Source organism: Etheostoma spectabile, chromosome 23, assembly GCF_008692095.1.
Source record: "Etheostoma spectabile isolate EspeVRDwgs_2016 chromosome 23, UIUC_Espe_1.0, whole genome shotgun sequence".
NCBI lineage: Eukaryota > Metazoa > Chordata > Actinopteri > Perciformes > Percidae > Etheostoma > Etheostoma spectabile.
The window spans coordinates 5,172,503-5,186,188 of NC_045755.1; the positions used below are offsets into that span (position 1 = coordinate 5,172,503).

Below are 13,686 nucleotides of genomic sequence, written 5' to 3' on the forward strand. Positions count from 1 at the left end.
CCTGTTAATGAAAAACAGTGTGCTTGTGTGTGTGTGTGTGTGTGTGTGTGTGTGTGTGTGTGCGTGCGTGCGTGCGTGTGTGTGTGCGTACGTGTGTGAGTGTGTGTGTGTTTACCTTTGGTACTAAGAAATACTTTTTTTCGCATGACTAAAAGCCTGACTGACCCTTCTTTAGTTTCTCAAGAAACAAAATGTACAGTTAGATGAAAGGATTGATCACTCTCAAGCCTGCTGTTCAAATTTGATGATAGCCAGGTAGCTTAGTTCAGCTTACCACACAGAATAGGAACAGGGTGTGTTAGTAGGCTGATTCTGTTACCTTTGGACACAGCTAACACGCTGCTGATGCTACCTTCACATGTTTACCTAACAGACATGAGAGTGATATTGGTCTATTTATCTAACTTTTGACAAATAAGCGAAAAAGCGCATTTGCGCTCACCTTTTTAATTTACTCATACTTGGCCTCAGTGCAAGCAGGTTTGTTTGGAGCAGCAAACTGCCAAAAAAAGTAAGGTTGTCCTCCAAATATTTAACATATTGTTTTTCTTACTTCATTTGACATCATACTGAAATGTTTCATAGTTGAACATCATCATGAGTGAACAGTGCCCAATATGTTTTCTTGTCTGAAATAGAGCTAAAAATGACCTCTAAGTTTATGTTTTTGTGCAGAAGTGGATTGCATATAATTGAATGTCATTTGATTGGTGTTCATAGTAAAACTAAGCTTTGACCTTTAAAGTAAACAAACAGCAGTTGATATTTTCAGCATGATATCTTTGTAAAAATAAAAGAGGTGTACTGCTCGAAGACAATAGAGTGCTGACACTGTACCATTACCACATTTGGTCCACTATGGATGCAGCACAGTACTTCGGCAATGGAAAATCTGCGTTGTTCACCTGCATAATGCAATGGTGTTGCTTTCCCCAAATACCTTAAATAGTGCTCTCATTGTCTGCATCTTCTTTGTTTTTGCCAATGCTGATGTTGGCGTGTCCATTATCCACCGTGTTACCCTCTAGTCCATTTTCTTTAGCCTGTTTCCTCAATGTTAACTTCTTCTGTCTCTTGACAACTGTGCGGTAGACGCCTCCCCAGAGTATGTTGGAAAGACAGTAGAGTCCAGTAATCAACCCCAAGAATGTCATCCTGAAAGTAAAGTACACAAGAACAGGTTACATTTAATTTTTCACATCATTGAAGTGCTTTCATTGAGACCTTTTTGTCTGAGTTTGGGACAAAAATATTACTTATGAGTGAAACTTGTGTTTTGTGTAAAAAGTGTAGAAATCTGTTTATGGGAGCAGTGACTTCCTGGAAATAGTCCTACACATAAGGCATGTAATTACCTCAACTCATAGTTTGTATTCTTTAAGTATTGTATAGATAAAAAAAAGAACAAAACATGCTAATTCATAAGCTTAAAGGTGCCGACAGAGCTAGCTGTTTCCCACTGGTCTACTAGTCTTTATGCTATGCAAAGTAATTGGGTGCTGGCCGTGGCTTCATATTAAGAATGTATCAAAATATAAAAATATTGTGGTAGTTAATATAAGATTAATTCTAACTGTACACAACAATGTCCCCTTTGCTAAATAAAAACAATTAAACTTTTAGAAATACATTTAACGACTATGAAGAGAAGCAGAGAAAAGAAGGGGTGCCGTGTCTGTAGCTATACACCCTCCTCCCAGCGGTCTAGGCAGAACGCTGCGATTCATCACTCCCTAACTGGAAGCTCTTTCAAAGAGGAGAGTTTTAAGTTTACTCTTAAATTTGGTGACGGTGTTTGAATCCCAAACCCAGACCGGAAGCTGATTCCACAGGAGAGGAGCCTGATAGCTGAAAGCTCTGGCTCCCATTCTACTTTTAGAGACTCTAGGAACCACAAGTAACTCTGAATTCTGGGAGTGCAGTAGTCTAGTGGGACAATAAAGCACTAAGAGCTCTTCAACATAAGATGGTGCTTGACCATTTAGAGCTTTGTAGGTCAGGAGAAGGATTTTAAATTCAATCCTGGATTTTAAAGGAAGCAAATGCAGAGAAGCTAATACAGGAGAAATATGATGAATATGAATCTGGATCAGCTGGAGAGTCTTAAGGGACTCATGAGCATCCTGATAGTAAGGAATTACAGTAGTCCAGCCTGGAAGTAACAAATGCATGGACTAGTTTTTCAGCTAGTGTGTTTCAGTTTTTTTCGTTCATCTTTTTTTAGGATTATTACAAGTAGGATATTCTAGCAAACAAATTTAAGTCTGGTTTCACTGTACCTAAATTTACTAGCATCATAGAGTCTACATGCTCCACGTCCTCCACAATGCTTGGTACCCCACTTTAAACAGGTTTGGTCAATCAGTGCTCCAAAATATATAGGAGGAGGTATTCCACCTGAAAACACAGAAAGTCACATGGTCTTTCAGCTAATAACACACAATTTAACTAATTATTGCATTCAGTATAATCATAGTCCTGTGGGCTAAAACTAAAAAGCCAAACCTTTAACATGATGATTTTACAAACCCTATATTGTGATACTCACCTAAGGTTCTTACTATCAGTGTCTGCATACCCAAAGCCAGTGACTTCAGGTCTGGCTGTATGGACCTGGAAGATAAGCCCAAACATTATCATATCAGACCATGATATAAGCATTTTAGCTTAAAGAATACAGAGGATGCAATATTATCCACAATGGTGTTACAAAGACAGTTAACACAAAGTGATTACAAATGTCAAAAATCAACAAGACACTGCAAGGTATAATTATACTCAGCCGTAAAAGATGTGAGCTGAGCCTGTTTTAGCTTTAGTGTCTCTAACCTGAGCAGTACAATGTATCCCGGCGTGCCCCCGCAGGCAGAAATAAAGGATCCCACAACAGAAAAAGTCATGTAGATTTTGAACATGTAATCGCAGTCACTCCTCCTGGGGCACTGGCCCAGCACTGCAGACAAGTTCATGCCCGGAGTCATCATCTCCCCAGCACAGGTGCAGTTATGAAACGTCTAAAGAACCGGAAGACAGATGTGAATAACGACCTTTGGCTGTGGAATGTAGCCGGGTTGCTGCTACACAATACATGACTTTCAAACAAGATTTAAAACAGAACGTCAATGCTGTCCGGGCAATAAAAATGACTGTCTTACCATTTCTCTGCCAGTGCCGGTGGAGGTCTGGCAACCAGCCAGGCAAGGTGAGGCATACGTTACTCCGTTTTGGGCGCATACTGGGTCCCAATGCTTCATTGAGCAGGAGCAGCCCATGTTGCACTGTGACAGCAAGGTCTGTTGGTTGTAGGACACTTGAGGAACCCTGGTGCACACAGACGTGAACAGAAATGCTGTAAAGGTATACTGTTCCATTAAAGCTTGAATCCATGTCATTGGAGATCACGCTTAACTCATTATAGAATCAAACAGCTTTTAGTTGCAAACATTGACCTTTTCTGTAGGTCTATTTAGCATTTGTATGTTTATTGTGTTATGTAAGTTGTGCACCCAACATTTTGGGGGAAATATGTAATTTAAACAACAAAAACTAAAACCAAAGACTGAGTGATAGGAAACTTTGCAATGGAACCACCCCTTCACTAACTCCACTAACTTGTATAACTTAAAACAAGAGTTGCATGCCACTCACCCCTGATATGAGACGGTCAGACCCGCCACCTCTGCCGTGTCACAGTGGAGGAAGATCTGAACGAAAAGCAGACATAAGGCCCCAACGGAGGCAGTGATTGACACTCTGGCTGCTCCGATGACACCCAGCTTGAAACGCTTCAGTACAAAACCTCCGGTGATGATGCCCAAAGCTACTGCTGGCAGGTTCATTATACCTGGATGGGTGAGTACATGCATGGGTGAATGGATGGATCATCAATACACTGGAAACACAATAAAATGAAAACATCCTACTGATCACAATGTTATGTTTCATTAACATTGGGTATTGTTAAAGGGTACAACCGCAATTAGGGAATTGTGAGATCATGTCAAGGATGTCTTTCAATTTTAGACAGTTATATTGGTTAATATCCCTTTCTAAATGCCCTGCCCCTGTCAGAAGAACTTGAGTACCGCTTCATGACCACCTGTCATGTTCATCATTGTAACTAAGACACAGAATCTGATTTTATAAAGTTAAAGTAAAAAAAATCAGCGCTTATTGGTTTTACCATATTTACTTAGCTAACTATTTCAACTATTTACTTTTAGCCAATTAATTTAACAGTTTTTCTATTACCCATAGGAAACTGTCTGAAACATTTTTCCATACTTTAGTTATCCATTCATTTGCTAACTAATGCACTCACACTGGCACAACTGGCTCTATATATGGATTTCCTTTTTTTAAGCTAATTCCTTTTTCAATCTTTCCATGTACACCACATTGTACGCATTTGCATTAAAGTGGTTCTGTTCAGCAGCCAATTGTTGTTCTATTTTGAGGTTTCATAACAGTACAGTAGGTGATTGTAAAACAATATATTTAAAATATTACTATTCCAATAATAAAAACGTCAGCCAGCCGGGCTGGCAAACAGTCATTTATAGATAATCATAGCTCAGGGTGCTACTTTACACACACACAAAAGAGAAGGCCAAAGTGGTCTACTTAGTGCTTACATTTCAAGTCAACTGTATCTCTCCCAATCACACTTCCCTTCAATAACATTATTGTTTTAGTTGCAAAGATCAGTAAAGGCAGAGTGAATGGGTGTTAGTTGTTGTACCTATAATGAAAATGGCCTTGGAGGCTGATTGGCCGTAGATTTGCTCCATGAATTTAGGCTTGAAAGTGATCATGCCAATAAAGCCGTTGACAGCCACCAGGTGTGTAAGGACCATCAGCGTGAAGACGTTGTTCTTGAAGAGTCTCTTCAAAGATGGAATGAAATCTGGTGAAGAACATAGCGTAAAGAGAGACTGCAGCATTAAGATAAAGTAGTTTTGTTGAGAGTTTTATAGATGGCTTCCTTATTGTTGTTAGAGTCAGAATACATTAGCGTCCTCAAAACAACTTCCTTCAAAGAGGTTATGTTTTTAGTTTGGTTCGTCCATTTGTTTGTCTGTTTGGTGGTTTGTTTGTCGGTCAGCAGGATTGTGACATGGTAGACTGGGCAAACCCCGCTCGCCCTGCAGCTCGGTCTGGAAACCTGCATGTTTAATTCTCCTGCTTTAGTTCACAATTTAGCATGAACCAATCACAAACTGGCTTATTTATCTAGCCATTGGCGTGTTTAACACGATGTTGATAGAGAAGCGACCAAGCAACTTCTTGTTTACATTCAACATAGAGGTGGCCAACAAACGCCACCAAAGCGTAGCAACCCATTGATGCCGCTTTTGCTTCTACATCACCTGGTTCATTGGTTTGATTGGTTGAAGGACTTTCCAATTGCGTACAGAGTCATTTGAACTATGCCCATTGGTCACGCCTCTTGTGCAGAGAAAATACAGAGCAGACTCCCCAGCCAAATGCTAAATCTCAAATCTATTGAGCTTGGTTTGGTCTGGTGATGGCCAGACAAGTGACACGAGCCAAGGAAGAACCAATTAAATTTTGGAGTGGACCCGAATGACGGGCGGATACACAGATTATTTTTCACTTTTGTTAACATTACAAGATAGGGCGTTTGTGCTGCATTTATGTGGTGTTGGAATAATCGGAAAATAACTTTGCGTAAATTCACACTGCATTATCATTGTGAGACAGGACATGCCTTGGTGGAGGTCTGCGCTCTATAAATTGAAACTCTTTGGTTATATATTCTCACATTTTTAATTTATTTTTTTCTGCTTTGTGGAAGTAATATCACTTCCAAATAATAATTAGGTTAGCTAACTGCTTTTGCTATTTCATGAAGTGTGATTTAACCTTTGCCCAGATTGCATGGTTGTTAGTTACTGCAAGTCCAGTATTCAGGGTTACTGATCTGGGGCACTGGTTTGTTTGGACTTTACTTTGTCAATGATTAAACACATTTAAACCCTAAAAATGGTTTGCACATTACACATTGATTTGTGTGTACTGATAGGAAAATCTTGAAAAGTACCTTTAGCCAGCTCCTGGAATGTAACTGTCTTCTTCTCCTCATGATCCTGGTTTTCATCTGGCAGGAAATTCTCCTGCTCTGCCACTGTGGTGAGCTCTGTGCTTTTACTCTTGCTCTGCTCTTGGCCCTCCTTGGGCAAAGACTTGGGCAGGAACCAGAATGGGATACTGGACAGAAGGATGACGGTGCCAGTCACAATGAAGCCTAGCCACCAGGCCCCCACCCAGCGGGAGTCCTTATGGTTAATGGTGACACTGTCTGGGAAAGGAAGATGAGCAAAGGCGGCAGATTATTGTGAAGTGTTTAAAGGACTTTCATTTGTAACCCTTGACTCTTTCTGTCTTAACAGTTTTGACATTTGTAGGAGCTGACAGCTTTAATTTATGCAGTAGACACTGAAATGGTCCTACCATGACAACAGGATAAAACCTATTGTCTCTGAAAGATTAATAATCACTAAATGACAAACTGTTTAATCTTTAAATACAACCTTCCTCTGTAAGTTCAAAAGGAGGTACTGTTTTTATGAAAGGGCAATTTAATTCCAGACTTTGACAGATGTTATGTGTTAAAGGTCTCCAACTCAGCCAATTACTTAAAATTAATCTAATCAATCTAGGGTAAAACTGACTAACTGTGTGAGAACTAGCAAAATTAAAGTCTGCATTTTCTGCCACATTAAGACATCTTGTTTTTTCCTGATATTGAGAAGTCCCATACCTAAATCTACAAATCCAATGTCTACGTAGATCTTGGCAAGGAGGGACCCGAGCATGAACCCAAACATAGGTCCTAAGATTCCCACTGTATGGATGCAGGCTGGGAAATGGAGAAATGGAGAGAGAAAGGTTATGTGCTCTAGTACTGTCATCACACATATTAAATCGAGAATAATTCAAATAATACAGGTTAGGCACACAGAAAAGCAACTAACCACCAAAAGTGGGAGACTTTGTAAGCAAGTAGATAGTAAAAAGTAAAATGATTATGTAGCTAAGCCCTTAAGTAGTGTAAAGTAACCAACACAAACAGGAAAGAGTGTAAACCAGGGGTCAGCAACCTTTAGCACCTTTTGGTAGCTTAGCCAATATGTGTAACAACTTGGGAATGTTGAAGTGTAGTGCCTTCCCATCCACATACCAAATGACCTCTTTCACAGCCATCGGCAGGTGAGCAGCCCGTTATTCACAGTAGTTTGATTGAGTTTTTTCCCATTTCCCATTTCTCCGCTTGTGATTGGCTGGTGTTGCTGATTTCTTTACAGAATGTGGCGCACGTGGGAAAAAAAAAAAAAAACACTGCCTGAGCGGGCTTGCTAGATGATGGCAGGTAAGTAGTAATGATACAGCTCATGCATTAACAAGAACTTTTAAAAAATGCCCTCTTAACGAAAAGGTTGCCGACCCCTGGTTTAAACTAATACAGGTGTAAAGTCTGGCAAAATGTCATAAAATAATTATCACAGACAATGGGAGGTTAAAAGTAACTAACCCAAATAGAAAGGAGTGTTCTCTTCCTTGGCAAAGTCATCCAGGTAGGACACACCCAGAGGCATGATGGGAGTCTCTCCAATTCCACGCAGCATATTTCCCAGGAATACATAGATCCACAGGGACGAGCCAGCTGCCTTTTCACAAGCTGAGAGAGGAAAACTGGGCTCAGAATGCGAAATGAAACCATAAATGATATTAAAAATTCTTTATAGAGCATAGCTTCTGTTTCTATGAAGAAATTGATTTGTTGTCATATCTAAGTGCCGTATACCTGTTCTGGCCTCTAAATCAGGTGTTTTATCTGCAACAGCCAGGCTGTGGTTTGACATACAGGGCAGGATGCTCGCAGTGCTGTTGGTATCTATACTGTGAGACACACTGGTCTCATATTTATACCTGAAAAAAATAAAAAATAAATATTACACAACTGTCTAAGCCGGGTCTTGTATTTTTTTTGTCAGAATTAAGTTTTAAAACTAACACTCGTTACTAAATTAAACTAGTAAACCAATTAAAAAAATAGTCCTGGTAGTCCTATTTCCACAGAGCACTGGATAGTCTGCTGTGTCCACTGAACTTGGAGGCCCCAGGACACAGACACAGGTTGGGTAGGGCACTCAGTGTAGACCAACAGCTCATTTTTGAGCTGAAACCCCAACAGGCTAATCTCACCATGCTCGCATTAGGTAAAAAAAGTAAAATTGTTATTTTATGATGTTATATATATCTCTCACATTGTACCCAGAACACTAGTAACTCATTGACTCTTTTCTCGGCATCCACAGCAGCTCTGCCACCAAGAACCATGCATTTTGGTTCTAATAATACTGTGTGTCTTTGCTGCAGCGCCACAAATGTTGCTGTATGTTACATATAAGACATTTGAATGTTGAAAGAGAAAGGAAAAAGGTTACTAACAGTCCCTGGAAGAAGTGAGGCAATGCTACAAGGAAAGATCCAGCAGCCATGATCAGACAGCCAATTCCAATCAGCCTGGGACGATGGAGCTTAGCACCAAAGTAGCTCACAAAGGCTACAACCAACAGGTTACCTGTAAAGGTAAAAGAAACTCAATAAATGAAAGATTGAATAATTGCTTAAAGACACAGTTTGACATTTGTGAAAATACACATATCCAGTTTCTTGTATAGAGTTAGACGATCAGACTTATACACCTCACTCATTTTTGAACTCTTAATGTAAAGCTAGAGTCAGAAGGTATTGCTAAGCATAGCTTAGCATAAAGGCTGGAAAAACTAGCCTGGCTCTGTCTAACAGACACAAAATCCACTAACCAGCACCTACAAAGCTCAATAATTAACATTTTACATTTGGGTTTTATACAAAAACCAATCCAAAATGTTTTTTTTGTTTTTTTTTAAAGCTGCACATACCCATTTCGAAGCTGCCATCTATAACCCCTATGAGGGAGCTGGGGATATCAAAGCGCCTCTCAATCTGGGTGATGGAGCTCTTCATATAGGCTCCACCAAAGGCTTTGGAAAAGAATACAAATGCCATCGAGAACAAGAAGAGCTGGAAACACACAAACAAACAATAAGCATGTTGGAGGAAACTGTAATTTTTCTCTTATTAGGTTTAGTTAAAAGGGTTACCTACCATTATTGTAGCAAACTATTTGCAAATATGTGTGGAGAGTTATCTGTATTTCAATCCACGTGTGCATTTTTAATGAAAATGTAAAATAATTTTTAAAGGCGTACTATGTTTTTTTATGTGTACAGAAATCTGCAAATGTGTATTCAGAATCCGTGTGTGGAAGACAAAATTGTAAATGCATACCTAGATATTATTGGCTGAGAAGTATTTTTCTCCAAGAGCTGGAAACACCGACAAATTATTGGTTGCAACTCGGCAGGCCTCTCAATTTACTGTCTTTTTACATGTGACTGCTGCCGTGGCAGAGATCTACACATTACACAGCTTTGTCTACATTTAAAGATCCGTCCACTTACAAATCTCAGTACATTTGTGAATCTGAATACATATTTGGAGATTTTGCAAACCTGATTACGCACACATGGATTCCAAATATGCAGATTTCTGTACACATTCACAAATCTAAGTACGCATTTATAAATTTGTTTGCCCATTTAAAAATCTCAATAAGCACACGTGGATTGTTATACAAATGCACATTTGCAAGTAGTTTTGCTACACTAATGACCCCGTAGTTATCGCTCAGACTGATTCTCAGAACATCTTTACATGCAACATGATTGTTGTAGTTTGATTTACAATAATTACATTTACAAAGACACCCGAGTGAGAGAATTAATCTGTTTTTGTTAAGTTCCAGTAATACTGTGAAAGGTTTATTCCAAAACAGAGGATAAAAGGATGTGATTGCATCTTGCACAGACGTCAAGGGAAATGGTGAATGACTGTATTAACACATAGCGTCCTCCTCTTATGACGGATTAGGATCACACATTTACTACTTCACACCTGCTTTCAACATTGATTGGATTTATTATAATTGAATTAGATGTAATACTTTGTAGAAGAAATCTAATGCAATCTAATGTACAATAGGTTTTAATCTTATCGTTTCAACATCATGTCGAGACAAAGAAAGACAACATTGGAATCATAGTATACAAGTTGTCACACCATATTTTGTCAAATGAAATAAATACAAAGTCTGAGTTCTGTAAATGAAACAATAACTAAAATCTTAAATCTTGGATAACTTATTGGAGTCCTTTTTAGAGTTTGCTTTTACCACTAAAGCAAACAATGTGTGCAGCCATATCCTTGCCACACAGATACGGATTGAAAGGGATTCACACTGGGCTATAGTTCATAGACTGTTCTGTGAATATGTTTCAAGAACAGATAAAGCTCCACAGGTAGAAAAAATTTAATTTCCGCCAGAGTTCAACACGCAACGAAACAATGTTCTCAACCAAAATTAATTGCTATTGGTCTGATAATGTTATCAGAACACATCTAATAAACCGTGTTGATAAAGTACCAATAAAAAACAACTCACTGATACTGGTCACAGCTAACATGTTTTTAATCCTTGAAAGCCCTTTACCGAGTATTAACTGTATCTGTATGCAATTTTCATTTCAACACTCCTTTACACTCATAAACTGCTCTGTTCCCATTCTATGAGCAAGTAAAACCCTTTTAATGGACTCAAAGTCTCATTTGGTGTCAAAGTATCACATTTTATCTGGTTGAGAGAGAAATTAGGTTTTTTTGGTTAATGCATTGCCCTTTCATTACTGTCTCAAGTACGGCATTTGTCTTTCACATATAATACTGACACAGAAATGAAAGACCAAGACAACTAAGGGTAAAGAAAAGCTTTACAATGAGATTTTATAACATGGCTCTATCTTGGGTCCATTTGTGTTTACAACCGTGGATTTAATCAAGGCCCCTACATCAAGCAGTGAATGTTATTACTTGGTCTCTCATTTAGTCTGGTAAAGAGAAAAAAAAATTCTCAACCCCATGGGACATTAAAATATACCTTTTATGTAATTTTCAATATAATTTTTGCTTAGAAGCAGAGAAATGCACAGCAAGGTCTTCCATACGATCATAGGGCTTCCAGAAGCTTTTTAATCTAGCCAGGAAGTGGTGTTTTTGCACATTAAATCCATAATTTTGAATTCATAAGTCACGTTATGTAATCTTCGATATATCCACATCACTTCGAGCTAGTGTTGGTCGGTTTGCATATCCTTAAATTTCCCACCTGGTGCTTTCCAAAGAGGGATTGCAAAAGCTCTGTATTCCAGCCTGGAGCTGCAGTGTCTTTTCAGAGACTTTGCATGATAAAGTAGCATACATTGTAGCCAAAGCCGAGCCAACAAATAATGATTTAACAGCATAAATGTAATAAATATTGCACAGATTCTTCTTTGCGCATTTGGATGGTATTGTAAGTCGTTAGCCCAGGGCGCATTATTTATGTGACTTATTTACACTGAAATGGACAGAAAGTGAAAGAAAGGCAGCTCACTCAGCCAATATATAACCCTAACCTGATACAGACAAGAGGGCCTTGTATGTAGTGTGTGTGTGTGTGTGTGTGTGTTTGTGTGTGTGTGTCCGTGTGCTTGTGCATGTGTGTGTGCGTGTGCGTGTGTGGTTGCAGAGCTGCAGGTCATCCTGGATGAGTGATTTGGCCTCCTGATGTTTCGTAGCAGACAGGATATGCATTAGAGATGGCACAACTTAGTTTTTTAATAAAAAATGTATAGCCTTTTCTGGGAAAAAATTGAAATATTTTTTTGTTTGTGTTGGTTACAGAGTTATTTTTGTTTCCCCCGATTGCCAAGACTTGCAAAGACAAGGAAGAACCTCTTTTCTTTTTCTTTTGTCTTTGTAATCATTTTACAATTTATACATGCATGCAGCACTACTGCAGCATACACATCCTGATAGCCCAGGTTGTCCTGAAAAACATAATGTCTATAATTTGCATCCCATTGCATAATGTGCAGGGTTGATGTTATACAAGCATTGTTACACAAGCAAACCAAATGACCAAATACTGGTGAAAAAATGGCTTAGACCTCAGAGGGTTAATGCTTTGCCTTTTACTTCCTTGTCAGGTCTGGCATTTGTCTTTCGAAAATAATACTGACCCAGAAATAAAATACCAAGAAAGGTTAGGGTAAAGAAAAGCAGTTTCACAATGAGTTTGTAGAACCTGGCACTATCACAGGTCTATTTCTGTTCACAACCATGGATTTAAATGATAAAGGCCCTACACAAAGCGATATTATAGTACATATAGAACGATATTTCCTGACAATTGCATAATACTGGAAAATTGAAAAGTTGAAACAACACCAACCTTGAAGTTGGAGCAGCAACCTGCACGTGGTTTTTTGGACTCTACACTCATGATGCTGCTGCCAAGGGACCTGCAGAAAGATTATGAGCACATCAGAGTTTGGGGCTGATTATGTTCATTTTATGAGATCTTTATCAAATTACTTTTCCTTAAAAGATTCCAAATTAAAAAATGAACTTCTTGCAACTTTAATTTTGTTTTAAATAAAGTAACTGTTGATGTTTTTTAAAACACATGAAAAAAAAAATACATATAATCAACACAGTACGAAATGTAAAAAAGACAAATATATACAAAAATCAACACCCAAAGTACAAATGAAACAAACAAACATACTCACAAACCCGCGTTCACACACAAACACACAAGTGGGTGAGAGTTACACGTATGCCCAATTGATCCTAACCCCAAGCCAAAGGAACCAAAACTCCAAATTATCCAGTAGCATACATACAAAAACCAAACAAAGACCGGCATTGAAACAATCAGTGTGTAAGTACATGCATTGGGACCAAAAAGTCCAAAAACGTGGCCCCAGGATTCTTCCCATTAATGCTGATGTTTTGATCCCAATAATAACAAGTTCATTGTCAGTGTGCAGTGTGATAGAGTCTATAACCTGTTGTATATACTGGTATATGCATTTTGAAGAAGCTTAGAAATTAATATTTGTTACAAAAGGTTTTAACAGTAAATTAACAGTAATTTATTCTGAAACACAAGTGAACAGTACAATATTTTCCTCAGTGCATCACAAAGACCTTAGTGCAGAATTATAAGAAGGTAAAAACCAGAAAATATATTTACCTAAGAGGCTGCAGTGGTCCTATGAGGGATGGGAAGGATGTGGTAAAGTAGCTGAAGGCTTGCTGTACCTGGCAGGACTTTGTGCTTCAAGTCTTATCATAGGCAATTATCTGTAATCAGTAACCCAGCCAACATGTGAACTTCTTGATCATGTCAATAAAAAGCCCTCCAACCCCTCCAGCACTCACACAAACGCCCCCACAAACAAACCCAAATGTGACTGCTCAGGTTGGGTAATGTCCAGTAGCATGTATGTCTGACCAGCACCGGAAGGTTCAGAGGTTCACCGAAGGCAAACACACACACAAACACACACTGACATTCACGGTCTGCACACACTCGCACATCCTCCTCTGTAAACATCATAAGCTTCCCAAATATCCATTCTTTGCTACAACAAACAGCCGCAGCGTGAAGCTGTCCAAAGCTTATTTTACCAGCCTGCTGTCTCTGTTAGTTTGGTTTTCAAAGACTGAAAT

The 13,686-nt window shown here is 38.8% G+C and overlaps 1 protein-coding gene across 1 annotated transcript; it reads right to left on the bottom strand.

Annotated features, from left to right (window-relative positions):
- Positions 1-63: 63 nt before the first annotated feature.
- Positions 64-13,413, bottom strand: slco1d1 (solute carrier organic anion transporter family, member 1D1). The gene is made up of 15 exons (XM_032504896.1): positions 13,208-13,413; positions 12,401-12,470; positions 8,952-9,093; positions 8,476-8,608; positions 7,829-7,953; positions 7,556-7,702; positions 6,785-6,883; positions 6,065-6,322; positions 4,742-4,906; positions 3,649-3,844; positions 3,156-3,321; positions 2,830-3,014; positions 2,549-2,613; positions 2,280-2,397; positions 64-1,155 (listed from the first exon to the last, which is right to left on the bottom strand). Exons 2-15 carry the CDS (start codon positions 12,449-12,451, stop codon positions 942-944), a joined length of 2,064 nt encoding a protein of 687 aa, XP_032360787.1. The 5' UTR covers positions 12,452-12,470; positions 13,208-13,413; the 3' UTR covers positions 64-941.
- Positions 13,414-13,686: the final 273 nt, after the last annotated feature.